Source organism: Eleginops maclovinus, chromosome 21, assembly GCF_036324505.1.
Source record: "Eleginops maclovinus isolate JMC-PN-2008 ecotype Puerto Natales chromosome 21, JC_Emac_rtc_rv5, whole genome shotgun sequence".
NCBI lineage: Eukaryota > Metazoa > Chordata > Actinopteri > Perciformes > Eleginopidae > Eleginops > Eleginops maclovinus.
The window spans coordinates 2,374,995-2,399,979 of record NC_086369.1 but is presented as its reverse complement, the minus strand read 5'-3'; the positions used below and the strand labels follow the sequence as shown (position 1 = coordinate 2,399,979).

General features: G+C 44.2%; 2 protein-coding genes across 11 annotated transcripts in view; both read left to right on the top strand.

Moving 5' to 3' along the window:
• The first annotated feature begins 271 nt into the window (after positions 1–271).
• On the top strand, positions 272–5,703 carry rnf6 (ring finger protein (C3H2C3 type) 6). Its single transcript, XM_063912891.1, is given in 5 exon segments — positions 272–390; positions 1,404–1,559; positions 1,738–1,902; positions 2,163–3,764; positions 3,767–5,703. Coding segments are annotated over 4 exon segments (2,142 nt in total). The 5' UTR covers positions 272–390; positions 1,404–1,417; the 3' UTR covers positions 4,000–5,703.
• A 1,266-nt stretch (positions 5,704–6,969) lies between these two features.
• atp8a2 (ATPase phospholipid transporting 8A2) overlaps positions 6,970–24,985 on the top strand; it is a 41,833-nt gene continuing 23,817 nt past the window's right edge. Inside the window, exons 1-23 of one of the 10 annotated variants that reach the window (XM_063874007.1) lie at positions 6,999–7,196; positions 9,535–9,636; positions 14,454–14,598; positions 17,461–17,560; positions 18,175–18,273; positions 18,385–18,430; positions 18,639–18,679; positions 19,889–19,962; positions 20,199–20,268; positions 20,438–20,565; positions 20,695–20,806; positions 21,094–21,262; positions 21,428–21,555; positions 21,980–22,057; positions 22,143–22,231; positions 22,476–22,520; positions 22,700–22,772; positions 22,932–23,120; positions 23,197–23,246; positions 23,326–23,395; positions 23,483–23,567; positions 23,760–23,899; positions 24,830–24,968. In XM_063874007.1, coding sequence (XP_063730077.1) covers positions 7,154–7,196; positions 9,535–9,636; positions 14,454–14,598; positions 17,461–17,560; positions 18,175–18,273; positions 18,385–18,430; positions 18,639–18,679; positions 19,889–19,962; positions 20,199–20,268; positions 20,438–20,565; positions 20,695–20,806; positions 21,094–21,262; positions 21,428–21,555; positions 21,980–22,057; positions 22,143–22,231; positions 22,476–22,520; positions 22,700–22,772; positions 22,932–23,120; positions 23,197–23,246; positions 23,326–23,395; positions 23,483–23,567; positions 23,760–23,899; positions 24,830–24,968 — 2,215 coding nt within the window. In that variant the 5' untranslated portion in view covers positions 6,999–7,153. Of the gene's footprint in view, positions 7,197–9,534; positions 9,637–10,519; positions 10,659–13,346; positions 13,810–14,420; positions 14,599–17,460; positions 17,561–18,174; positions 18,274–18,384; positions 18,431–18,638; positions 18,680–19,888; positions 19,963–20,198; positions 20,269–20,437; positions 20,566–20,694; positions 20,807–21,093; positions 21,263–21,427; positions 21,556–21,979; positions 22,058–22,142; positions 22,232–22,475; positions 22,521–22,699; positions 22,773–22,931; positions 23,121–23,196; positions 23,247–23,325; positions 23,396–23,482; positions 23,568–23,759; positions 23,900–24,829; positions 24,969–24,985 lie in introns of those variants that run through there. The other 9 variants (XM_063874011.1, XM_063874009.1, XM_063874008.1 and 6 more) reach the window with 9 other exon arrangements.

Here is a 24,985-nt window from a genome sequence, read left to right as displayed (position 1 = left end):
GAAGTGCAATACCAGACAGGTAACATAAGTGGAAGTGGAAGTGTATATTACACATTATTAGAGAGGCGACAATAAAAGTGTATCTTATCTTAAATAAGATCGTTTTTTAATGATCCATTTCTTTCAAACAACATTACATATTTGCCTATGAAATGATGTCAGTTCCACACACAATGGAGTAACTACTTAAGTCATGTTGTTACAATCAGTGCACCCATAATAAAACAAAACAAGGTTTGATATGTTCGGCGTTGCTGCGTTACGTAGGAACCAATATACCAAGAGAGGTTGTGTACGACGGACTGGTTTAGTGTAGCACTACTGGTCCCATCTTGGTTGAGAGAGAAGGGACAGCAAAGCAAACCGTCCATATTATCGCTGCTTTGTCAGGTAGTAAATTCCTTTTGACATCATTGACATCTCTTCTAAAACAATGCTGTGGTTGAGGGTTATGCTCCGTTTACATTGACTTGTTCATAAAACCGTTTGTTACATTTATATATGAGGAGTTATTCTGCTATCCGCTAACGTTAGATGAGCTAACATGCTAAAGCCTTGTTAGCTTATAAACCGTTGCGCATTTAAATGTCTGAAATGTTGAAATGTCTACAAAACTGTCTGTTGTTTTCACGCAGTTTGTCGTGGCCAGATTTGAACGTTTTAATAATCTATTAATGTCATAAAGCCGACTACATTCTTTGTCTTCTTTGCCCTGCGTTTACATGGAGACCTCCGCTTAGTTTTATCGGGGCCCGCCTTAGCAGAGCAGTGATTGGACGCTGAGCCTGTCCGTCATTAACTCTAGGCCTGTGATTGGTGGCTAACCAGGATGACAACGCCAGTTTTGTTGCTTTATTCCCCTGCTTTCAACATGGCCTTCCGTAGCTGCTGTTGTAACCTGGCTAACATTAGCTCACATTAAGACTACGTTGTTAAAGGGATCTTTATTGGCTGTCAGTGAATGAATTAGGATTTATCAACATACTACGTTGGTCTTTGTGCTAAAAGTTAGCAAGATTACTGTAGCCTTCCTCACTCTGTTGCTGGTGGAGTCTTTCGATAGAAAATGGATGTCGTCCTCGGTTAGAAATTAGTCAAGAGTGAGTAATATAAAGGCTAAGTTAATAAAACAATGCCTCTCTGCATTCAATGTTACCTATTATATCTTAGTCAAAAAAGGGAAAGATATATAACTCAGAAAAACTTTATATTCTTTATCTTTCCAAAAAAGAATCAAATAGCCATTTGCTTCAACAATATATTAAATGACATAGGAGCATGTCCACTTCCTCGGTGGAATTGCAGAGGCATAACATGTGAACTCAGCCCTTCTTTTATGATTGCTATATGTGACACTATAGTGGACATTCCAGGCCTGACTGACAATCCCTTCTGTCTGCCAGCACTTTTCACGGTGATGGACCCTCCTGGTGGGGGAGATGAACGGCGCAGGCAAGCAGAGCGTCTTCGTCGGGAGGAGGCATACTATCACTTCATTAATGACTTGAGTGAAGAGGAGTACCGCCTAATGAGAGACAGCAACCTGCTGGGCACACCTGGTGAGGACGGACACATGTTTGTATGTCATGTTAGATGACGTACTTGTATCACACAGATAACAAAGAGTACAATATGGGACTGTTTGATATCATAATCTGCTTTCACAATAGGACGTTTATTCTTGGCCCCTTTGCTGCTGACAGCACATGACAACCTCCATGCTCATATGTTTCACAGGGGAGGTGACTGCTGAGGAGCTTCGGCATCGCCTTGATGGCGCAAAAGAGCGCATGTCGTCTCAGCCACGCACTGAGCAGCGCCCACAGACTGCTGATTCTGGAGAACAGCAGGGCAGCAGTGGTGACGGAGAGGGGAGAGGGCCTGGAGGGAGACGAGGAGCAGGTAGGGAGGAGGCATTTATCTTTATCTGATCTTTATTACCTTGCTTTTAATACTATTAATATGACTTGAGTTATAGCAGTATTGATGAACAAAGAAGCCAATAAACATCACATAATAATATTACGTAATGTTGAAGGACTTGAAATAAAGTTGTCTCAAGGAAATGTCAATAGCTTTATAAAGGTTTCCCAATACAGTCAACTGATTTTGGGATATATACATGTTTGTTTACAGTCTTACCCATACTTACTTTTTTACAGGGGGCGCAGAGCCTGGGGCAGAAACGTCTAATGGTGACTCATTACTGGAGTGGCTTAACACTTTCAGACGCACTGGTAATGCTACTCGCAGTGGGCAGAGTGGAAACCAAACATGGCGGGCCGTCAGCCGGACCAACCCTAACAGTGGAGAATTCCGCTTTAGCCTGGAGATCAACATTAACCATGATCAGCCAGAGCCGGGGGAGCATAACGACGCTGCGGACTCTGCAGAGCTGCCAGTGAATGCCCCCAACACAACCTCACCCTCTATACGTACTGCTGCTTCTTTCTCCAGCCCTCGCCCTTCATCCACGCCAAGACAAGTCCCGTACCCCACCCCCCGCCCAGCCCTCAGTAGGAGGATGCAGACGCGCCGTACTCGCAGCAGCACTACCACTCTTTCCATGAGTCCCTCTGCAATTTCTGCACCAGCTGCCCCCCCAGCAGTAGCGCAGAGGAGAAGTGCCACTTTGCACTCTTTAGCTCCTCCCCCTAGTGTTCCCAACCCTCCTCTTGATCAAACTACACCTTTGCAACATCAAGGTGTGAATGCAGAGGTAGAGCAGGCCAGTGATGGTATGTCTGCTTCTATAGACTGTCCCCGTGTGTCACCGCTGGAAGGGTCTCCAGCAGATGGACTTGAATCTCGTGGCAGTAGGACTCGTTCCCGTGGTCGTGCACGCAGGGCCGCAACAGGGGGCGGGAGCTCCCCACGCTTGTCGAGGCGTAGCCGTTCCCCCTTGCACAGAATACCTGTTGCCGTTAACACTCCACCATTAAGCAGTGGAGTCAGTGGCTCCAGCATCCCCACTGCTGAGCCAGGCAGTGGCACAAGCTCTGTTTCCGTGGAGACCGTGGCAGAACCTGCAGTTCTATCTGAGCCAGCTGCAGAGACAGGAGAACGAGAAAGTGAATCGCATGCAGCGGGAGCTGGAAGTTCAGCGGTGCGACGTCACCCCACTATCATGTTGGACCTGCAGGTTAGAAGAATTCGACCTGGAGAAAACCGTGATCGGGACAGCATCGCCAGCAGAACGCGTTCCCGCGCCAGGGTGGCTGAGAATACCGTCACATTTGAGAGTGACAGTGGTGGATTCAGACGCACCATCTCCCGCTCCGAGCGAGCTGGGATCCGCACCTATGTGAGCACTATCCGGATTCCTCTCAGGCGCATCAGTGAGACGGGCCTGGGGGAGCCCAACTCCACCGCCCTGCGCTCCATCCTGCGCCAGATCATGACCGGATTTGGGGAGCTGAGCTCTCTAATGGAGACAGAGGCAGATTCTGAAACTGTTGCACCTAGCCACGCAGACGCTAGTGTTACAAATAGTAGCACCGGCCCAGCTAGTCGTTTACATACGACTGAGAGTGTAGCTGGCCAGGTTGGTACAGGTGGGGTGGATCAGGAGAGGGTGGGGCAGGTGGGAAGTGAGGAGGAACAGGGGGGGCAGGCCAGGCTGGGAGCAGCGGTAGTGAGTCCCACAGAGGGACGAGCAACCAGCAGAGACACCAACAACCTGGTAGAAAATGGTACCCTACCCATCCTGAGGCTGGCGCACTTCTTCTTGCTCAACGACGAGGAGGACGACGAACATCCTAGGGGCTGACCAAAGAGCAGATTGACAATCTAGTCACACGTACCTATGGTCAGGCCAACCTGGAGGGGGAGATTGGTCGAGCGTGCAGTGTTTGCATCAATGAGTATGCACAGGGCAACAAGCTGCGGCGCCTGCCTTGCTCCCATGAGTTTCACATCCACTGCATAGACCGCTGGCTCTCTGAAAACAACACCTGCCCCATCTGCAGGCAGCCCATCCTCGCAGTGCATCATGACTGACCTATTTGCTCACAAACACAACTACCAAGTTCCTGGCTGGCTGAACTGAGCAGACCCAAGTGGGCTTTGCATGTACATAGCGCTTTCATGGTTACATTTATTTGAAAATATCCATTGTGTTGAAGTGGAAGAAGGTTGAACCAAAAGTGCAGAAAAAAAAACCTATAAATGCAGAGAATTAATAAAACTTTATTTTTTTAGACTTTGTTTTCAGCAACTTCTTACTGTTTTAAGTTCATCTTCCTATGACCCGTTTAACTGGTCTCTGTCACAAAGCTTAAGACGCCCTGTCAATGGATGGCATTAATGCTTAAGGAGCTCCTGTAGCCGCTGCTGACTAGTCTCACTTTAATGTCTGAAACACGTGACGTCTCTTTGTCACAACTGGTCTTCACAAAACACTTCTAGATTTGATTTATTCTGTATAAGCTGTAAATAACTCGACACCGCTTGTGTTTAAGAGATTTAAAGCAAGCCGCTCCTCACATGCCAACTGTTTGAAATGGAAGCAGAAAACCTTTTCTTTTTTAAGTCACCATTTTAAAGCTTCGGCCTCCATTTTAAGGTGTCCCTTTACAGAGGGTTAAGAAACTTTGGGGATGTGTATGAGCTATGTATTTCATTTTTAAACCAGTTTTATTTTGTATGTTTAGTGATATTTGTTTAAGCCCTTTCGATGAACTTATTCTATATAATTGCAATACAGAATTCATCCATAAAAGTCCCTCAATGAAATGTTGGAATCATTACCAATGTGAGCAGCACAATTGAACTGAAATGCAGAAATCATGTGATAATCAGGAATTCAGAGATGTAAAATGTAGTATGAGTTGTGCAATACAGAGAGAAGAGACAGTGTTGTTTGTTTTGCTGTTCATTGTTGTTTACATTGTAATGCCTGATTATCATCTACACTTAAAAACAAAGTCTTGTTTACCCTGAAATCAATGTTTCCTCTTGGTTCCTGTTGCTGTTTCGTACCTGACCCATGGACCGGTGTTATTCCATTAAGTACCTTAAAAAACTTGGATCATGGTTTGAAAGAAAATAGATTTTTCAAGTGTTTTTTGCAAAATATCAAGTCATTGGATGAGACAGGCGCTGGAATATAATTTTTGAAGTAACTGCTTTAGATTTGGCTCCAAAACTTCATTTTGTGCAGTGTTGGTAATGTGAGTTCTGCACGCTCTTTATAGTTAGTCTTAACATTGCATTACGCACATATTGGCATTAATGTAGCACAGGTGAATTATTTGGCTGAAGTCAGTGTGTTGTCACCAGGGTCCCTTTGCACATCAACAGTACACAGGAACTACTACATCTCTGCAGTCACATGTCACTACAACTCTAAGAATGATTCAGCTGTATGTAAGAGTGAGAGTGGAGTATGTGTATGGGTTAATTGTGTGTGCATGTGAGTTTGTGTGTGTTCTGAAGGAAAGGGCAAGTGTCCCAGTAAACCCAGATTCTCTATAGGCTTCAGTTCCACTTTACAGACATTAGTTTGGGGCCATTGAAGTGAATATTTATTCTGTTATTCCTATTTAATAAGATTGAATCAAGTTTTGAAATATGTATGATGTTACAATGTGATGAGAGTAAACAGTTAAGATAAATATGTTACTATGTAATACATTGAAGACGAGGGTTTTCTTCTCTTCTCCTTAACAATGGAATAAAATGCAGCTTTGTTATGCTTGGAAATCTTGGTGTAAATGAGTATACTGTTTGTGTGTGTGCGCGCGACCGGTATCAACGGCTTTCCACCGCTGCTACCTACAGGCTATTTGGATTTCTCCATTCTGTTTTTACAAATCTGTTACACAAATGAAGACAGGTAAAGTGAAAGATGCTGTGTACTTTATTGTACATGTGTGTACACATTTTGGTAGGTGTAAGTTATATTGCCGTTAAACTGTTGACGATGGGGTGAGTACTAACGTAACGGTTTTACTTTGGCCCTCTCTTCAACATGTTTAAGTTAACTGCATTGACTAATCATGTAGTTTGATATTTTTTAATTAAGAAATAACCCATAGCTCCTGTAAAAAATGACAAGGTTAATTTCTAAACAAAATGAGTCCATCTTTCAATAAACACCAAGTTGACTGACTAGTAAAAATCTAACACATCTAGTTAGCTGTTATGAGCAAAGAATAGCGAATATTAGCAACTTAAATTAGATAACAGTAGCTAGATTTAGCTGTGCAGGGTGTTAACTGTTATTATTGAGTCAATTAAATTACTTGGGACTTTAGCTAACATAACGTTACAGGTGCTACTGTTCAACAAGCTACCTTTTGGTTTACTGTCATCCCTATTGTGCTAAATGACAAATTGAGCAGGTGTAAAATAAACCTGAGAGCCATATTTCAGTCGCTTACAAAGTAGTTTATTGCATAACAAGCCACATATGAGAGTATTTCGTGCCTTATTTCTTTTAATGGGTTATCTATTTTTATAAAGTGATAACATAACATGACTTTAATTCAGTTGTACTTCAATCTTTGTACTCAGAGGCCAGTACGCGCGTTCGCATCTGATCATACGATGCGCGCCCCCGTGGCTCCATTGAATGAATTGAATGGGCAACAAAACCGTAAGCAAGCCACAGAGGACCTGAGCGGAAGTGGGAGAGTTGGTTTTTCACAATAAAGACTTCAGATCAGACGCGGGGAACAATTGTTTTTATTATAAACAAAATTGCCAATGTTTTTATTTATTTATCAGCTAGTCATTTTGTAGTACAATGAGATAATGTAAAAAATGATCTATACAGGTTCCTCTACTGTGACCGGTTAAGCTTTCTGGACTAAACTTAACCCTGGCATTATTTTTACTAGTCAATATTTGTTTAAATAAGGGAAGCCTTACCTTAAAATGTAAACATCCTATTCATCTTACCTTTAGTCAAACGTATTTTATTTTGAAAGCAGTAACCGGAAGTATCACCTTCTTCGTACGGTCTATGGCGCTCTATGGTGGCTGGCTGCAGCTGCCCTCTATGCAACATTACCTCCGCGGACTAGCCGAGAAATAATGACCAGTGAGCCGCAGCCCAGACCCGGAGCAGCGGGCCCCTGCTCTGCCGGAGAACCGTGAGCATGCCCCGGCTTGGAAAACCTCTTCCCATCCTCTCAGGAAGCCATTCAAGATGTATTTCAACCGGAGAGCCAAGAAGATACACACCGAGGGGGGTAAGCTAAAAAACAACAACAAACACCTTATTTCATCTTTGCACAATCAAGCTTTCACCAGCCTTTTAATTCGAGTTCTGTCATCTGTCATTGCAAGATATCTGTCTCAGTGAAGATAACAGGCCTGTAAATGATATATAGCGGCCTGTAGATAATCGTGCGTATTTAATATGTGCTTGGCATAATAACGGGACTTGTTCGGGACTGCGGCATGCATGTGACTTGCTGTACCAGTACTTATCCTCCAGTCTCGACTCTTTTTTTGGCAGAGGATGCAAGGGCAAGCAGACTGCAAGTGTCTGCTTCAGGTAGCCCGGTATGCCCTTTATATGAATTCGCAATGTTACATAAGATAACACAACATATTTATTCCTGCTAGGATGAATCGGAGTATTGTGTGACTCACTTAAATATACTGTATTTCCCATGGCATCAATATGGTAATAGATAGTTGTGTTGCAACAGCCCCTTGTATCCAGGTCACCTGAATCACAACATATGGGAGATTTCCCTCTGGATTTACTTGCCTACATTTTTCCATTATAAATATGAGAAGGATTTTTAGCATTTGAAACCCCAAGCTCATATAGACCATTCCAAGAACAGCCTAAACATTGCTGATATGAAATCCATGTGACCATGTGGAAAGCACACCTGACCCGAAGGCCATCAACATCCTTTAGCAACAACACAGCTTTTAACAATGTGTTGGGAAGTGCCTGTTTCTGCAAGATACTGTTTGAACCAAAGCTGTTATTTATACTCCCCATGACTCACTGTTTAGTGAGGGCTATAGTCACACTTTCTGGTAAAAAATACTTCCTATTTCCCCAGGGAAGGAGCTAGAAACACAAAGCTGCATCGGATGATTTCACACGTCACAAACAGATGTCGGAATGGAGAGGAGCATGTGTTTTGCTCATCCAGGGGCTTTTAATAGTGACTGGCATATATTGTTGGGCTTTGCTTTGCTGATGTGTGTGTGTGTGTGTGTGTGTGTGTGTGTGTGTGTGTGTGTGTGTGTGTGTGTGTGTGTGTGTGTGTGTGTGTATTACTGTATATGTGGGACCGCATGCCTCACGCAGCTTCCAGAAATAGAAAGCAGGGCAAACTGTGAGAACACATGAGCGCCAACTGGGCCACACTGCCCCAGGCCAGAAGTTCTATCGTTACAAGCCATTATATATTTTATAGAATATATATATATATATATATATGCACAGTATATATATATCGCTGTTATATTGACCTATGTTGACCATATTGACCTATTCCAGCAGTGGCTCAGTCAGTAGGGGCTTGGACTGGGAATCGTAGGGTCGCCGGTTCAAGTCCCCAAACAGACTTGAAATATGGAAAGTGGACTGCTACTTGCAGAGGTCCCAGTTCACCTCCTAGGCCCTGCTGTGGTGCCCTTGAGCAAGGCACCGGACACCTCCCCACAATAGCTGCCCACTGCTCCCAGTACTAGGATGGGTTAAATGCAGAGGACACATTTCACTGTGTGTGCTCTGCTGTGTGCATGTGTGTGACTATAAAGAGGGTTTCATCCTCCGATTCTATGCATTCACTAGTTTACTTCTTGTTTGTGTGGAGTAACTATCGTGGGACTTCCAGTAACTCTAGTGTATACTTTATTGCTTTCGGGGAACTGAGGAGGGTTTACTACTGCCATATTTATAGCATGGGTGTGGAGTGGAAGCATGAGTGTCAGAGGCCTTCACTGTGTCCTCATGTAGCCTGACATCTCAAATCTTTGATCCAATTAGCAAACTTCCAACCTGTCATATCCCGGGTGATGACGTCCGCAGCTAGCAATCTGTCCCATTTACGACCATGAGTAGACCTTAAAAAGAGAAACAGTACTCACAAAGGTTAAGATAGCAGAGAATACTGTGGGAAACAATTGTTTTAGTAATACAAAAACCTATTTTCCTTTTTAAGAGCACATCGTACCCTGTGTTGATATCATCAGTTTGTGCAAGTCATGCAGCTCAGCCAACCGTCAACAATGCATCTGTTTGGGAAAGATAATGCCTGGTAGTCATGGCTACTTCTAAGCTAACAAGGTCTCATTGGGGAGATACACAAATAAATTGCAGCAATGATGTATTACAAAGGTTGGACACAGGGGGGCACTCCTGCTCAAGCTAATCTGTGTGCATCTCCTCAGGAGTACATCTATCACAGGCAGCCATGAAACCATCCCACTTTTAACGCATCCAGCATCCAAGCTCACGTTTACATTTGAGTGATTGACACATATTGTGTTTATTGACGTCCTGTCTTGTGTGTGTGTGTGTTGTTCTCTCCTGCCACGGCTCTCTGGTGCCCACAGAGCAGTTAGTGTTGACCACCCTTAGGCAGGAGGCTTCTGACCTGCAGGACCCAGGCCAAGGTGCTGCTATGTGTGCGCGCCTCACGGACAGGTTTGACAAAAGTGAGTTTGCTCGAATTAGACTGGATGACGCCACATTTGTGTCCGGAAGTCCTTTAGGTGCATGGCCATCAGCTGTAGGAGCAGGTGTCTCCAAACCCCCGGCCCTCAAGAGCTACATGTCCTGCTATGTCTCTAGTTCTTATCTGAAATTATTTCCCTGCTGTGGACCCTGATAATCTGTAGCTCCTCGGGGCCTGGAGTGATTAATGCAGAAACCTTTCACTGCATGTGCTTCAAGATAGTGGGGTCACGTCAGACAGAGGTGGGAAGTAACTAAGTACATTTACTCACTGTACTGAAGTACAATTGTGAGGTACCTTACTTGAGTATTTCCATTTTGTTGCTTCTGTATACTTCTACTCCACAACATTTATTTCACAACTTTAGCTACTTTTACTTAACTCGAGTAAAGCATCTGAATACTTCTTCCACCACTGAGTCAGACCATGCACACAACAGACTGATTTCACTGGCACTTCAAGCTAGATTTTTATTATCTACACACATGCATGCTGTTGAACACAACATCTCAATGTGTGTGTATACATGGCATGTCTATATACAGCATGGACATGAACACGGCTGCATGCGTGTATGACATATAGTGGATTTAGACAGGAAGCACGTTGGGTAGAAGCATGTAGTATTGCATGTTTTTCTGGTATCAAAACCTGTATGTTCACCCTTTTGTGTGAGAGACTGGTTCCATCACTCAATGTGTGTGTGTATATTTGTGAATATGCAGACATTAGTGTGTGCTGCTGGACACCTGTAGGATTATCAGGTTATATATTAGCAGCAGGTGAAGTTGCAGAGCAGACACAGAGGGGATTATCCTGCTCGTTACAGTGGCTTGTTAAGAGGCTTTCTTTGCCTTACTTCTTACTCTGTTACGGTTGCAAATGGACCCACTGGGACTGCCTGAGGCTAGGTCGACCAAGACTTGCAAATAGGGGCCTGCGGGTCGGGGACGGGGACAGCCATGGGACATGGACGTCACCCAGACGGACGATGCTCCGTTGGTAATGCTATTCTAACCACACTGCAGGGTCGTAGGGGGGAGATCTAGTGTTTTCTTAAGAGATTGAAATGTGGTCTTGAATCGGAGTTTAGCTCAAGAACACGTTGGCAGGCTCGTGGCTGTTAGGGGATTAAAACCTGAGACCTTGCTGTTACGGGGCAATGACTTTGCGGCCATGTTGCCAACTGGGGAAAACAAAATGTGCCGGGGTGTTCTCTGACTGCCAAAGTGCAATTGCATTTGAAACTGTTTTGACAGTTTTAACATACCAGCAATGTGGAGCCTGCCACCCATTAGCCTAATACAGTTATCTGAACTGCGTGGACATAATACATCGAATTAAAGTACGTTTTTCAGTGCAGCTTACAGGCTGCTTCAACAGCTGGGGATAATTGTAGCTATTCTACTGTAACCGCGGTTTGGATTATTTCCTTTCTGGCTCATATCCTTTAAACTCGGGCTGAGGTGTTGGAATGAAGTGCATTAAGCATGATTGAATTAAACATGTAAGCCCCGAAAAGGTTTTATTTATGCCGCTTAAAAGCACAATTCTGGCAAGTCTGTGCTCATTAACACGCCGGCTGTGATCGGGGCTGTTTCTAGAGTCTGGTAACCGAGGCACAGCTCCTGGTGAAATATGCTCTGCCATACTGGAAAATGTGGATGAATTATGCAGCCGGTCTCAATCAATTATTCAGCAGCCTAGCTTTTTAACAGGAAAAGTTTGGCTCCAGTCCAGGGAAACTTGAGGCTCAGCCCAAAAAGAAAAAGTTAATACTCCATATTAAGATATTATGAAGCTGAGTGAGAAATCTTCAAATGACATGATGGATGTAATTGTTTATTTCCCACTTGTTCTTCCAAAGGGAACTGGGGATTTGAATCCATTGTGTTAAGTATGACTGAAAGGCATTAATGACTGAAGTACATGTTAAGAGAGATGGTAAATGGGCTGTTAAGCTTCCCTTTAATGGACGGATGTTTGGCTTATTAATGTTGTTTAGAAGAAAAGGGACACGTCTTGTTTACGCCTCACCAACCAAATGGGTAGCTGGTAGCGCAGGGTATGAGATCAAAGTGTTTGTCGAGGTTCGGATCGGTATAGTCTTACCTGTTCTGGCCGCAGGTTATCGGACCTATGGTACCTGGACGCTTCACGTGTAATTGACCTGGGCTCTGCTCTGCCGGGGTTTTCTGCTGACTCATCAGTGGCGCATTGGTAATGAGTTAGGTTGACTGCGCTGCATCAGAGATGAGTAACCCAGGCATTGATCCGTCCTCAGAAGTGAATCAGAGCTGAAGTGGGCTGCTGAGAAAGACGCTATTGATCTGCTCAGAAAGGTAGAGGTGAAGGGGGGGGGGGAATAAAATATATAAACAGGATTGCTTAGTGATAGGTCAGATTGTGTGTTACCCTTCACTACCCTTTAACCTTTTATCATCTTTAGTCATCTCCACAATCACCTGCTATCTTGATTGACCTCAGTGCCGTTCGCAGTGTGGAGTGCAGGGCTGAGATTGTGACTTATAGCTCTGTTGGGTGCAGCAGGTAATAGCCCAGTCAGAGTTATAGAGATGAGGGATAGGCTGCCTCATTATCATTCTGCTTGGATAGACTTTGACCCTTGCTCTCTCGGCCTGGTTTATAGCACTGCCCTAAAGGTTTCAGAATCAGAATTCGTACTCCCAAAGCGGGGAAATGTTCAGTGTTACAGCAAAAGGAGCATAGCAGATACAAAAGAAATGCAATAATACAAAAGCACACATAAAGATGTAAAACAATATGTATTTTCTTACATAAAAGTGACTATCGCACCGTGCAAGAGTTGATACTGCACATTACAGTACATAGTAAACAAGCTGACTTTTTACCTGTAATTAATCCAAAATCCAAAGAAAGGTCTCCCCTTAGAATAACCTCCAGATGCACTCTAAAGTGTATTTTAGCCGTTTCCTGTAAAGAACCACAACCTTTTGTCTCTTTCTATGCTAAAGTGAAGTCTGATGAGATTATAGTGCATCCAGTGTAGATAAGCCGGGCAGTTTTTCGCTTACAATTCATCAGCCACTTCACAGCAGCAGGCTTGAGTGGCATATAATGATATTTTGGTTATTGAGGGGAGAGAAAGGCCCGGATTGTATAGTGCCGCAGAAAAGGAGTTTCAAGACTGCAGAAATTCAATCTGCTAAACCCTGCCAGTGCTTATTCGTTTCTAAATTATTCACAGCAATTAACCTGTTGTTGTTTTAACTTACAGCCTCGCTCACAGACAGAGGCACACAATGCAGCCATAGCAAGAAACTATAAGAACCCACAGAAAAATAATTACAATTCAGCTCTCACAGCTTGTGGAAGGTAACTTAGTAAATGTACTCAAGTACTATACTTAAACAGCAGTTTGACATCATTGTACTTTACTCAAGTATTATCAAGCAGAGGTTGAAAAGTAAACATGATATGTTTACTTTCCAACCTCTGCTTGTTGAAGTATCAGAACAATGAAAGGATTTGACCTGTAGCTTCCCACACTCTCTGGGTTATTATATTGTATCTCATTACTGGATTTGCATCCTCGCTATCTATGCAAACTATTGAGAATGTGTTGAATCCTGCAGTGAGTGGACAGGGTTGTTGAAATGATATTATCAAAACAATGACAGGATTTTGTGGCTTACCTGTAGCTTCCCAGATATCTGCACTCTAGGTTATTCACTTGATCTCATTACTGGACTTGCATCTGCGCAAACTACTGAGAAAGTTGTGGATCCTCTAGTGCTTTTAAACACGATCACAATAAGTGATCTCCTGATGCATGGCTCCTTCCTCATGCATGTCACTTGACCCGACCACAAGATCCAAGGAGATATCAGGCTTCTGGCCCTTTAAAAGCGGAGCCCAAGCCTTCCCCTCCGCAGCAGTGACTTACTGAAGGAGCTCCATATGGCTACTTCCTCTTGTTGTCTGCACTACTGAGGCGCTCGCCATCAAACCGGAGGAATAGGAGATCGTTTAACCCGAAAAAAATCCGTTTCGAGGCGGCAGGTGGCCAGATGACACGCCTGCGGAGCTTGCAGTATCTTTCACCGGGAGTTTACTCTGCAGCGAGGCCGAAGGAGGAGCGAGGAGGCACGCTGCATCTGTCCGCGCCCAGGTCCGCTGTAGCAGCTGAGTACACTGAGCAGACCTGTTTGCACTGCTCTCACTATCTCCCTGCAGAACCGATCTCAATACCAGCATTAAGGATAGAATAGAGTCCCGCTGCAGGAGAGCATGCAGGGAGATCCTGACGCGTTACAATGCCACAAAGCCTTGGCGGGGAATGGGGGGTGGGGGTGGGGACAGGAGAAGCGTTCATCCTCTTCCCACTTTTTTTAGCATAATTTCTGCATGTAGTGACAGTCGCGATGCACGCCGGGTCTTCTCCTGTGTTACATATGGAAAGGTTGCTGATAATGTAACACACGGTGTGTTTGTTCGCCATTGTGCATCCCTCAGCACATCCATTATACACAGGGGGTCCCGTGGGCGTGTGTGTGCATTGACGGTACCTGCATAATAATACTGAAAAACAAGTGGGGGGTTTATACCGGGAAACGTCAGTGAATCGACCGCACCGGCTTCAGCACACATCAGCACAGAGTATCCTCTAGTCCTGATTGGGAGCCTTTTGAACCACGTCCGTCTGTGTGTGTGTGTCTCTCTCTCCCACTATCTCCCTCCCTCTCTCTATCTCTCACCACCTCTCCGCTGACACTCACCCAGCCTCGCCTCTCTCCCATCACTCTAACGGTGCAGGACCTGCGTGCTCGTCCGGAGGATACCGAAAGGCAGATGATGAGATGTCCGGGACTACTTCCCAGGCGGAACCGGTAGACGCCACCGCCCGATCGGTGCTGCTCAACCGGGCACAGACCACCAAGTTCTGCGACAACCATGTCAGGTGAGTGGGCTGCTATAAACCATGTTTTGGTTTTGGTTCACCTTCTAATACAGCATGCTTGATAAACCAGGAGAGGAGATCACATCTTATCTGACTTGTATTTCCTTTTTATTCTGAGGTGGGGATAAGCTCATGTTGAGTGTCTAGCTTCAGTTTTAGTAGTATTTAAATAGTTGCTGCTTTATACTTCTACCTCATACAATTCATAGGTAATCATGTGATTTTACTCCACTGCATAAATGAACAGCTTTAGCTACTTTTAACAAAATACATCTCTATATCATCTATAAATGTAATTATGTACACACAGAAAGGCATCTGTTCTGCACGATGATTACTTAGCAAACAGCTGGTAGAGTAGATCAAAACTTTCTGTTTATTCAGAGGGGGTTTCAAGCTCTCTGTGTGTGTTAACTTCGCTTCTAGTATTTGGGTCAGAAAGGTCAGGTTCTAGGGATTCTGTGTCTTCCTAAAGGACACTCCAGCTTTCTGGATATTTGCTTTAGAGCGGCTTTACACCCGTATTGTCAGGTTGAAGGACAACCTGTTACAGCCTGTTTGTATGTTTTTCCTCCCGACATGCCATGTGCAACGAGCAGACTTTGGACCACTGTGGATTGACTTAAACATGTCTCTCTTTCTTTTAGTTTTGCTTTAAATCACATGTTAAGCTTTATTGATAAGGCTTTTTTTAATAACTCACTTATTAATACACCTATGACCTAGGAGACTGACGTATATCTCCACCTGAAGTCCACTTGGGAATCTCAGCTTAACCACTTTACGTGACAGTGTTGCTTATTAAGTACGTCCTAATGAATATTAAAAGGTGCCAATGAGTAAAGTAACCACACTGGCATGCGTTTATCTCAGAAAGCGCCTTAGCTGTGTGTGATTTCTGAATCCTAGTCCTTAATACTTGTAGTAAGGACTTCAGACCCCACTAAGTATTGAAACACACTTTAAAAGTTTGTCAGTGTTTCTCATATTGTGTAAACGTCTTTTGGAGGCTCTCTGTGAATTAACGGTGAATATCTGAATGTATTTCACACCGTGTTCTTATCTGTTCTAGGCAGGCAGGGCCTTATTAACAGCAAAACGGTTGTAAAAAATAAAAGACACAAGTGGGTGGTAGATTTACATCCCTAACCAACCAAAAACTATAGTAATTTATTAAGTGACTGGTCAATTTTTAACTTTTAACAGACATTTCGGTGTTCACCCAACACCACCTTTTCAGCCTATAGGAAGGGGCATGAGCAGTGTCATACCAAAGTGAGGAACTCTCTTTTATAAGTATCATCCTAACTATAGTCTGCATATTTCATGGGATGTTTGAGGCCGTAAATATTGTATTTGCAGTTTAAATTAGACATGCGGCAGTTTAATTTGTCCCTGTCTTTACCTTTTATTATTCCTATCCGTACTGTGCTTGGCGCCATAAGGCCGTTCTGTGAGTTGAATGTCATTGACATTCAGTAGTCTGCCATTTACTGTCAGGTGATTTAATTTCACTTTCAAAAGAGCCTATTTGAACTCTAGGAATAAGATTAAGGTGAGTGCTCCCTGGCTCCTCTCATTGGGTCACATGTGCCCTGCGCTGCGTGCTGATTGGACAGCCAGGAGCACTCTGATGCCCCTGTGTTCCTGTAACTCTGTAGTTTATGTTTGAAAGGTTCAATAGCATTATTGATTTCTCAGAGATTAAAGCCTTGTAGCTTTTATCTGTGTACTCAACTGGCCTCTTCTGAAATCCCTAGGCCTTCCACACTTTCATATTTCTCTGTGGATGTGTTCATACAAACTCAATGTTCACAAACGCAGCAAAGTCACCTGCTCTATTATCCTCAAATCTACCTGCCTTTCTTTTTCCTCCTCTAAAAGGGCTCGATTTCCCAAGTGTTTATTTCAGCCTACATAAAGAAAACAGAACTTTCCTTTATTCAAAAGCACGTCAGAACACACAGCTGCAGGAGAGCCTCCCCCCCTGTAGCTAACAGCTGCTAGCACTGCCAGTATGTTGGACGTCTACAGGATGAAAAATAACACACAGCTCGATGCCCAGTCCAATTGAAGTGTGTGTGTGTGTGTGTGTGTGTGTGTAATGTGATATCACTTGACTTTGATTAGATTAAGGCAGCATTATCTACTGGATCATAGGTGTAGTATCACCAACTCTGAGCTAGCCAGAGCATCAGGGTCAGGACAGTGCGAGTGTGTGTGACAGCTGTTGCTACTCTGTCTTGTGTGTAAAGTCGTGCTCTTTGTGTGTGTGTGTGTGTGTGTGTGTGACAGATGGAAAAAGCGGTTCACCTCATGGAGATTCTGGACTGTGATGGGAGGGTTACTTTTGACCCATTTGGTGCATGCGCTTGATGCACTCAGTATCCATTGAACAAACACTCCTCCTCTCACTCAGTCCACACAGGAAATAACAAGGCAGGCTTTTTAATTCAAGGCGGACTTTTTCATTTTGTATTTTTAGCGCCTTGAAAAGCTCTTAGCTCCTGGCTAAAACAGCGCTAATCAATACAGCTGTCTGATCAATACAGCTGATTGACAGATGAGTTGAGGTGGCCAAGGTTTATTTTATGGGTCTAAATTTGGTTTGCTGGATTTAAAGTATTTGATTTTTTATAGGTGTAATGTGTGTGCACCCCATCATGGCTCTAAATTTGCCCGATGGAGTGTTTCTAATAGATTTTTCAAGTGAAACCCAAATGGAGTCAGTTATTCAGCCGCTTGTCAGGTGAAAGGACCATTAGCACTCAACTCTTCCTAATGCACCACCTGGCTCTGTCTCCATCTGTCTCATTGTAAACAAGTAGTAAAGTGTCTTCTTCTTCTTCTCTTCCTCTGCAGTACCACCAAGTATGGAGTCCTCACCTTCCTGCCCCGGTTCCTGTACGAGCAGATCAGGCGGGCTGCGAACGCCTTCTTCCTGTTCATCGCACTCATGCAGGTAAACCCCCACGCACAAAACCAGGCCAGTGATCGCCGCTGATTCCCACACACGCTGTAGATGACGCATCCTGAAAATGTTGGATTAAAACATTCCCACATGCTCTGCTATTTTAGCTGCGTTGTATTGATTGTTGAGTATTTTTCTATATGCCTATATTTGGTACATTTGCTCAGAAAGCCTTTCAATGTGTAACAGAAGCTGTAAATTACTGAGTGTGGGAAGGTGGTATTGGTTATTTCCATCTGGTTAGTAATAGACATCTTGCCAATGCAAAGGCTTCAGGTCCAAAGGCAGCTGAGGGATGACATGCACATCTAAGCAATTGTATCATGAATCATTGGAGTAATGCCACCCTGTAATTGCTACCAACCTCCTCTCCCCCATGAATGGATGCAGAAGATGGGCACTTTCGTTTCTCCCTCTGTGTGATCCTCATAGTAAAAGCTGTACTTTCTCCCATCAAAGATTCATCACATACAGAACACTCATTCATTATCCTCCATTCCCTTCCTGTTCTAATGTTCGTCTGAGGAACTCTGTAGTGGTACCATTACGGTTGCTTTCAGCCACTCAACAACTGCACTGATAACTGCTCTCTTGAATCCTATCAGCAAATCCCAGATGTATCGCCGACGGGTCGCTACACCACGCTGGTCCCGCTCATCTTCATCCTCACTGTGGCCGGGATCAAGGAGATCATTGAGGACTATGTGAGTGTCTCTAGCAGATGGGATTACTCTGCTGTGGTAGTGAAGTACATTTCCAAATAAAGGAATCATCTGATGTATTAAAAGCTTATTTTCCTGCCTTTTTTTCCCCAGAAAAGACACAAAGCAGACAACACGGTGAACAACAAGAAGACAACAGGTAAGCGTGTCTGTGCTCGTCGCCTGTCCGTGCGCTTTTCCATGAGCGTGTCTATTCCTGTGTGGTTTTCCTTTCATGGCTGACTGAATGGCTGTTGTCTGTCACTCACTATAGTGCGTGCCCCAGACAAAAAAGTTTAGTGGCCATGAATACTGTATGAGTGTGGCTCTATAGGCTGACTGATGGCTGTGTTGTCCTTGTCTCTCAGTGCTGCGGAGCGGAGCTTGGCAGACCATCATCTGGAAACAGGTATCGCTATCATCACACCCTTCATCTCTCTCAGCCAATCAGACCTGTGCCTCGCCTGTCCTCGCCCAGTTTAACCATTGACTTTAATAATTAAAGAGGCCCTGTTATGCTTTTCAGGGTGCTCCCTTTCCTTCAGTGTCTTTCATAGCTTTCTGTGCAGGTAAATGGTCAGCAAAGGCTAAAATCCCAAAGTTCCCTCCAGTATAATAAAGGTATTGTAAAATGATACTGCTAGGGTAGATGCATTACGGTGAAAGCAAACACTTTAAACACATAAAGTACGTATGACGTAATAAATGTTTTGTTAAATTGGAGATTAAATATCTAATGTCTTGGCTTATTTTAAGTTATTCCATATATTCTGCTCCTGTGGCAGCCCTGTAGTCTCTCAGTCTGCTTTCGGTCAGGATCTGCCTGTAAAACGATACTAGTCCAATTAGTATTGACGCTTTACAGCCAGATAACAAGTGAGTTAGTGGGCAATCTTTCCAATATTCCCCAAAGTTTTCTGCACTTTCTCTGAACCAGTGAGCGATTTCTTCCAGTGCAATCCTCGCCAAGTGAGCAAAGCAGAATGAACCCCCTGTCTTCACAGAACAGTGCATGTTCACTGTGTCCTTGTACTACAGATAACCGTTTCCCTCTCGATGGGGTCTCTCTCTCTCTCTCGATTGTACTCATTAACCGAGTCCAGCTGTGTACAGTCTTGCTCCAGCGGCTCAAATCAAATCAAACTTGAGTCTTTGTTGCTTAGTGTACAGCAGGAATGTGGACCCCTTGTTACTCAAGGTCAGAAAAGGTGGAGGAATTTGTTCCAGCTGCCCCGCTGACTCAATACAGTCCATGTTAAAGAGAGGCAAGGTTTCCTGAAATGCTCTTTTTTTGAACACTTTTTTGCAAGAAACTGCTTTCTTTTTTATCTCCTTTTCTGTTATCTACATGCTTGTATTTATTTGTGCCTTTCTTGCTTTGGTTGCAGCCTAATGAAAAGAGTTAGAGCTACGCACCGCTGTGCTCTGTCACTTATCTCAAGACTTCCTCTCGCTCTGTTGGCTGCTTCTCAGTTGGTCACTAAATAACCTGCTTCTTGTTTCCTCTCTCCCCCCCTTACCCCACCCATGACCCCTTACCTGACCCTTAACCCCCTTCCTGTTCCTTCCCTCCACCTCCTTTCTCTCACGCTGTTGCACTGCTGCGTCCGGCCACCAGGTGGCAGTAGGAGACATAGTGAAGGTGACCAATGGCCAGCACCTTCCAGCTGACATGGTCATTGTGTCCTCCAGGTCAGACTTGAAGTGTGTGTGTGTGTGTGTGTATGTTTGTGTGTGTGTGTCATACAACTTGTTTCTAACTTGAAATAATATAAAGGTAGAGAATAATCATAATTGAGAAGCAATATTATTTATAATTATTTCTTAATTGATTATTTGATATTGTAATTGGTCATTGACTGATTTCCTGTTGATTGATCTATAACTCATCTTCAGCACTTCAATATGTTGATGCCTCTACTCCACAGCGAGCCGCAGGCCATGTGTTACACTGAGACCTCCAACCTGGACGGAGAAACCAACCTGAAGATCAGACAGGTACGACACCGAAGAAAGTCTTTGTCAGACACTGAAAAATGTTGGTGAACTTACTGCCTCCTACTCCTGACGTCTGCATCCACCTGTTTTGAATTATGATCCATCATTTATCAAAAGTACTCCATCACAAAACGTTCCTTGACTCATGACTTATGATTATTTCTCCCAGGGTCTCTCGCTCACGGCTACCTATCAGACCCTGGAGGATTTGATTGGTCTGTCTGGTCGTTTGGAGTGTGAAGGCCCCAACAGACACCTGTACGACTTCACTGGGACTCTGCGGCTCGAGAACCAGAAGTGAGACACACACACACTCACACTCACACTATCTCTCAGTCAGACAGTGTTCTTCCTGATTACAAATGTGTTGTATCTGCATTGATTTCTCCTGTGTTGTTGTTGATCACCTCCCTTCTCTCTCCTCAGTCCCGCTCCTCTGGGTCCGGACCAGGTGTTGCTGCGCGGCGCTCAGCTCCGAAACACGCAGTGGGTTGTGGGAATTATTGTCTACACTGGCCATGACTCTAAACTGATGCAGGTAAACACAGCCTCATGTCTGAATTCAGTACATGTAATACAATGTGCGAAACATCCTGGCTTCAAGGCAGGTGTAATTAGAATCTGTGTTACTAAGGAATGTGATTAACATAATTTGGAGCTTTTAACTGAGTGGCACATTGAGAACTGGGAGCACATCCAATTCCCTGTGTTGGGATGCTTACTGTTTCGTCTGCGAATTTGTAATCGTGTATGTCAAATTAAATGAGTGAAGCACAAAGTGTTGAGAGACTCCAGCTCTGTCCTAATGTCAGTGTTTTTATCCAGAACTCCACCAAGGCCCCCCTGAAGCGCTCTAATGTGGAGCGGGTCACCAACATGCAGATCCTGGTGCTGTTTGGCATCCTGCTGGTCATGGCCCTGATCAGCTCTGTGGGCGCCGCCATCTGGAACAAAGAGCACACCGAAGAGTCCTGCTGGTACCTGAACCGGGCCGGTGAGAAAACACACACACACACACACACACACACACACACACACACACACACACACACACACATTTCCCCAGAGATGGAAGGAGTACGCAGGTCTTAAGTTAAAGTAGAAGTACCAGAGTGTAAGATACTCTGTTACAGGTGATATGTTTTGAATATAATTACAGACGACATCTCCACCAACTTTGCGTACAACCTGCTGACGTTCATCATCCTGTACAACAACCTGATCCCCATCAGCCTGCTGGTCACTCTGGAGGTGGTCAAGTTCACACAGGCGCTCTTCATCAACTGGGTACGCTCTGTGTGTGTGTGTGTGTGTGTGTGTTTGTGATGCAAACTAACCTAACCTTTGTGTTGTCAACTGGCCGCTTTTGTCCTCCTTTTGTCCGCATACCGTATAAATCATATCTGAAATCTGCACTACCCAGTAAAGTCAAATTCATTCTGACCACAAGTTTGACTTTCATTGTGGAATTTATGGTCAAAGAACTAATTCATACAAAATTAAACCACGTTATAGTTAATGAAAGGCGTAAAGGTGAACTGATTTTACGATATTGACACTGGAAAACCACAGATGCTTTACATCCCTAATTCAAATTAGTGATCATTATTTTTTCTGCAAATAACGTCATACATTTTTGTCTGTTGGGAAGGTAAAGTCGTCAAATGTTCCTAATAACTAAGCTGCTATTTATACCCCCCCCCCCCCTCAGGACATGGAGATGTATTACGCAGAAACAGACACCCCTGCTATGGCTCGAACGTCCAATCTGAATGAGGAACTGGGACAGGTCAGCCCCCCCCCCCCTCTTTATAATCACTCACCTGAAGAGTGGAAAGATGAGCTGACAGTTGTTTTTCTATTTTCTGTTCCAGGTGAAGTATCTCTTCTCCGACAAGACAGGAACTCTGACCTGTAACATCATGCACTTTAAGAAGTGTACCATCGCAGGACTCACATATGGGTCAGTCATCTCTTTGTTTTGTACATTCTTCGGCTTTGTCTGTAATTCAAATCAACCTGCAAGAACAAATCTAGCTCAGAATCCCACTTAATGCAAATAACCTCCTTTTTAATCTCTATTTTTAACTTAATTCATGTCCCAGTCTAACTTGTATTAAAGCATCAGCTGTTAATACTTTTACTGAACTAATCAAATCATCAACTGATTGATTCCTTTTCCAACACACCCTCATCCATCACTGCAGCCACTTCCCTGACCTTGACTGTGATCGTTCGATGGAGGACTTCAGGTGAGCCTCCTCTGATCCGGCTTTCTGACTTTCTGACTTTCCTGTCATCCTTTTAGGCTTTGCATGTGTTTAATAAATGCACCACTGATCACTAAAAACTCACCTATCATAGCCTGACGTGCTGTTTGAGTTCCAAACACATTTTCTTTGCCATTGAATGTATGTTTCTTATCTCACAGCACTCTGCCGGCCAGCCCCAATAACTCCACAGAGTTTGACGACCCAACTCTAGTCCAAAACATTGAGACCCATGTAAGTGTGTGGGAGAGAAACTGAGCCTTTGCAGACCATTTACATGCACACACACTACAGGAAAGGGACATCCCCAAAAACCATAATAGAGTCTCTTTAAATTAAATATATCCTGCTCAAAAATGACGAGAGGATGCTAATGAAATGATCCGCTCTCAGTCCACGTCCCCTCAGATCTGCGAGTTCCTGACGATGATGGCAGTGTGCCACACGGTGGTCCCAGAGCGGGAGGAAAACGAGCTCATTTACCAGGCCTCTTCTCCAGATGAAGGAGCGCTGGTGAAAGGAGCCAAAGGACTGGGCTTCGTCTTCACAGCGAGAACCCCGCATTCAGTCATCATCGAGGCTGTGAGTGTGTGTCAGTGTGTTTCTCTGCAGGATGAGCCGCTTCTCACCACAGCTGACCGTCTGTTGTTTATTTCAGAGAGGAAAGGAGATGAGCTATGAGCTGCTGAACGTGCTCGAGTTCTCCAGGTAATAATATATCAATAAGTGACTCTGTTATATGAGACTGTACTGTGTTTCCAACCTAAAGCCACTGCTTCCTTCACAGTAACCGCAAACGCATGTCTGTGGTGGTGCGGACCCCCACCGGGAGGCTGAGGCTGTACTGCAAAGGAGCTGTATGTTATCTCCTTTATACATTTGATAAAGCAGTTCGAATGTCTTTAAAATGTTGTTGTTATTGATGGTTTTCTGTGTTTTTGCAGGATAATGTCATTTTTGAGCGCCTGACTGAGGCATCCCAGTACAAAGAATTAACTTTAGCTCATCTGGAACAGTTTGCTACTGAAGGTAAGAGACATTTGAGAGCAGGAGAAAGGAGACATAGCTGAGATGCTCTGTTTCTAATTGAAAATACTTAATCCCACATTTGGTTAAAGCTTGAATTACACAATCCTTCCTGTTTCTCAGTGTTTCAACTGAGTTAGAAACATGGTGTATTCTCCACTCACTGATCGTGTTGTCCTCCTCCCATCCGTCCAGGTCTGAGGACTCTGTGCTTCGCCTATGTCGACCTGGAGGAAGAGGCTTACCAGGAGTGGCTGAAAGAGTACACTACTGTCAGCACGGTGCTCAAAGACCGCGCTCAGAAACTAGAGGAGTGCTACGAATTACTGGAAAAGGTAAACACAACGTCAAGCGACACAAACGCACACTTCATGTTGGCCAGCAGGGGGCAGAGCAGCTCCATTGATTCCTACACTGATAGAAACATGATGCTTTCTCATTACTAATCACATCTGCAAACTGCAATACACAATTAGACGTCCCTTTTTACAAGTGTATGTACTTAAAAGCAGATTGTAAACAAAAATTCTGCTCTTTATTTAATGGTAATCTTGTATTTGTTTACGAGAAATAAAGCACTAAATGGGGAATACGTGAGAAAAATAATACAGCTGTTTCAGAAAAAGGGTTTTTTAAGAGAGTTGTACTTCTAGGGATGTATAAGGATTTAGAGTTAAGGGTCTAGGTGAGAAAAGTAAGTGAAGAGGGAAGAAAAGAGGAAGCAGGAGGAGTGGGGGGGGGGCTCAGACTGGGAGACCACAAGGGTAATTACCTGCACCAGGCTGCCAAAAGCCCCATAAAACCGAAGTCAACAACACTGCAGTGTTAACTTGTGTGTCTGTGTGAGCGTCCGAGTGCGTCTAATGAGGGTACATATGCATTTAAATGCTGAACAAATTAAAGTAGGGGGGGGGGGGGGTTAAGGTAATGGGTTACTTCTTGGCACGAAGACACAGAGCTGGTACAGAGCTGCCGTACCAACTGAACTCGCTGGCATGGTGCTCGTCCTCTAACTAGATATGGATGATGTTCTCTGGAGAGAAAGAGCCCTCACATGCCGCGGAGGAATCCTAAATATGATTTATTTTAACCCACTTATTCTGTGCCATTTTTAGCCTCTTTCAAAATAAAGAGAACTCAGAGATAACATAGTGTTCCTGCGTTGCTCTTGTTCAACCACCCGTCTTCCTTCTCAAATCACTCATTTGTTTATATAGTTTTCATTTAAAATGATCCCTTTCTTCTTCTCTTGTATCCCCCAACAGAACCTGCTGCTGCTGGGCGCCACGGCCATAGAGGACCGTCTGCAGGCCGGCGTCCCTGAGACGATCGCCACTCTGATGAGGGCCGACATCAAGATCTGGGTCCTCACCGGAGACAAACAGGAGACCGCCATCAACATAGGTGAGAGAATCCTCCCT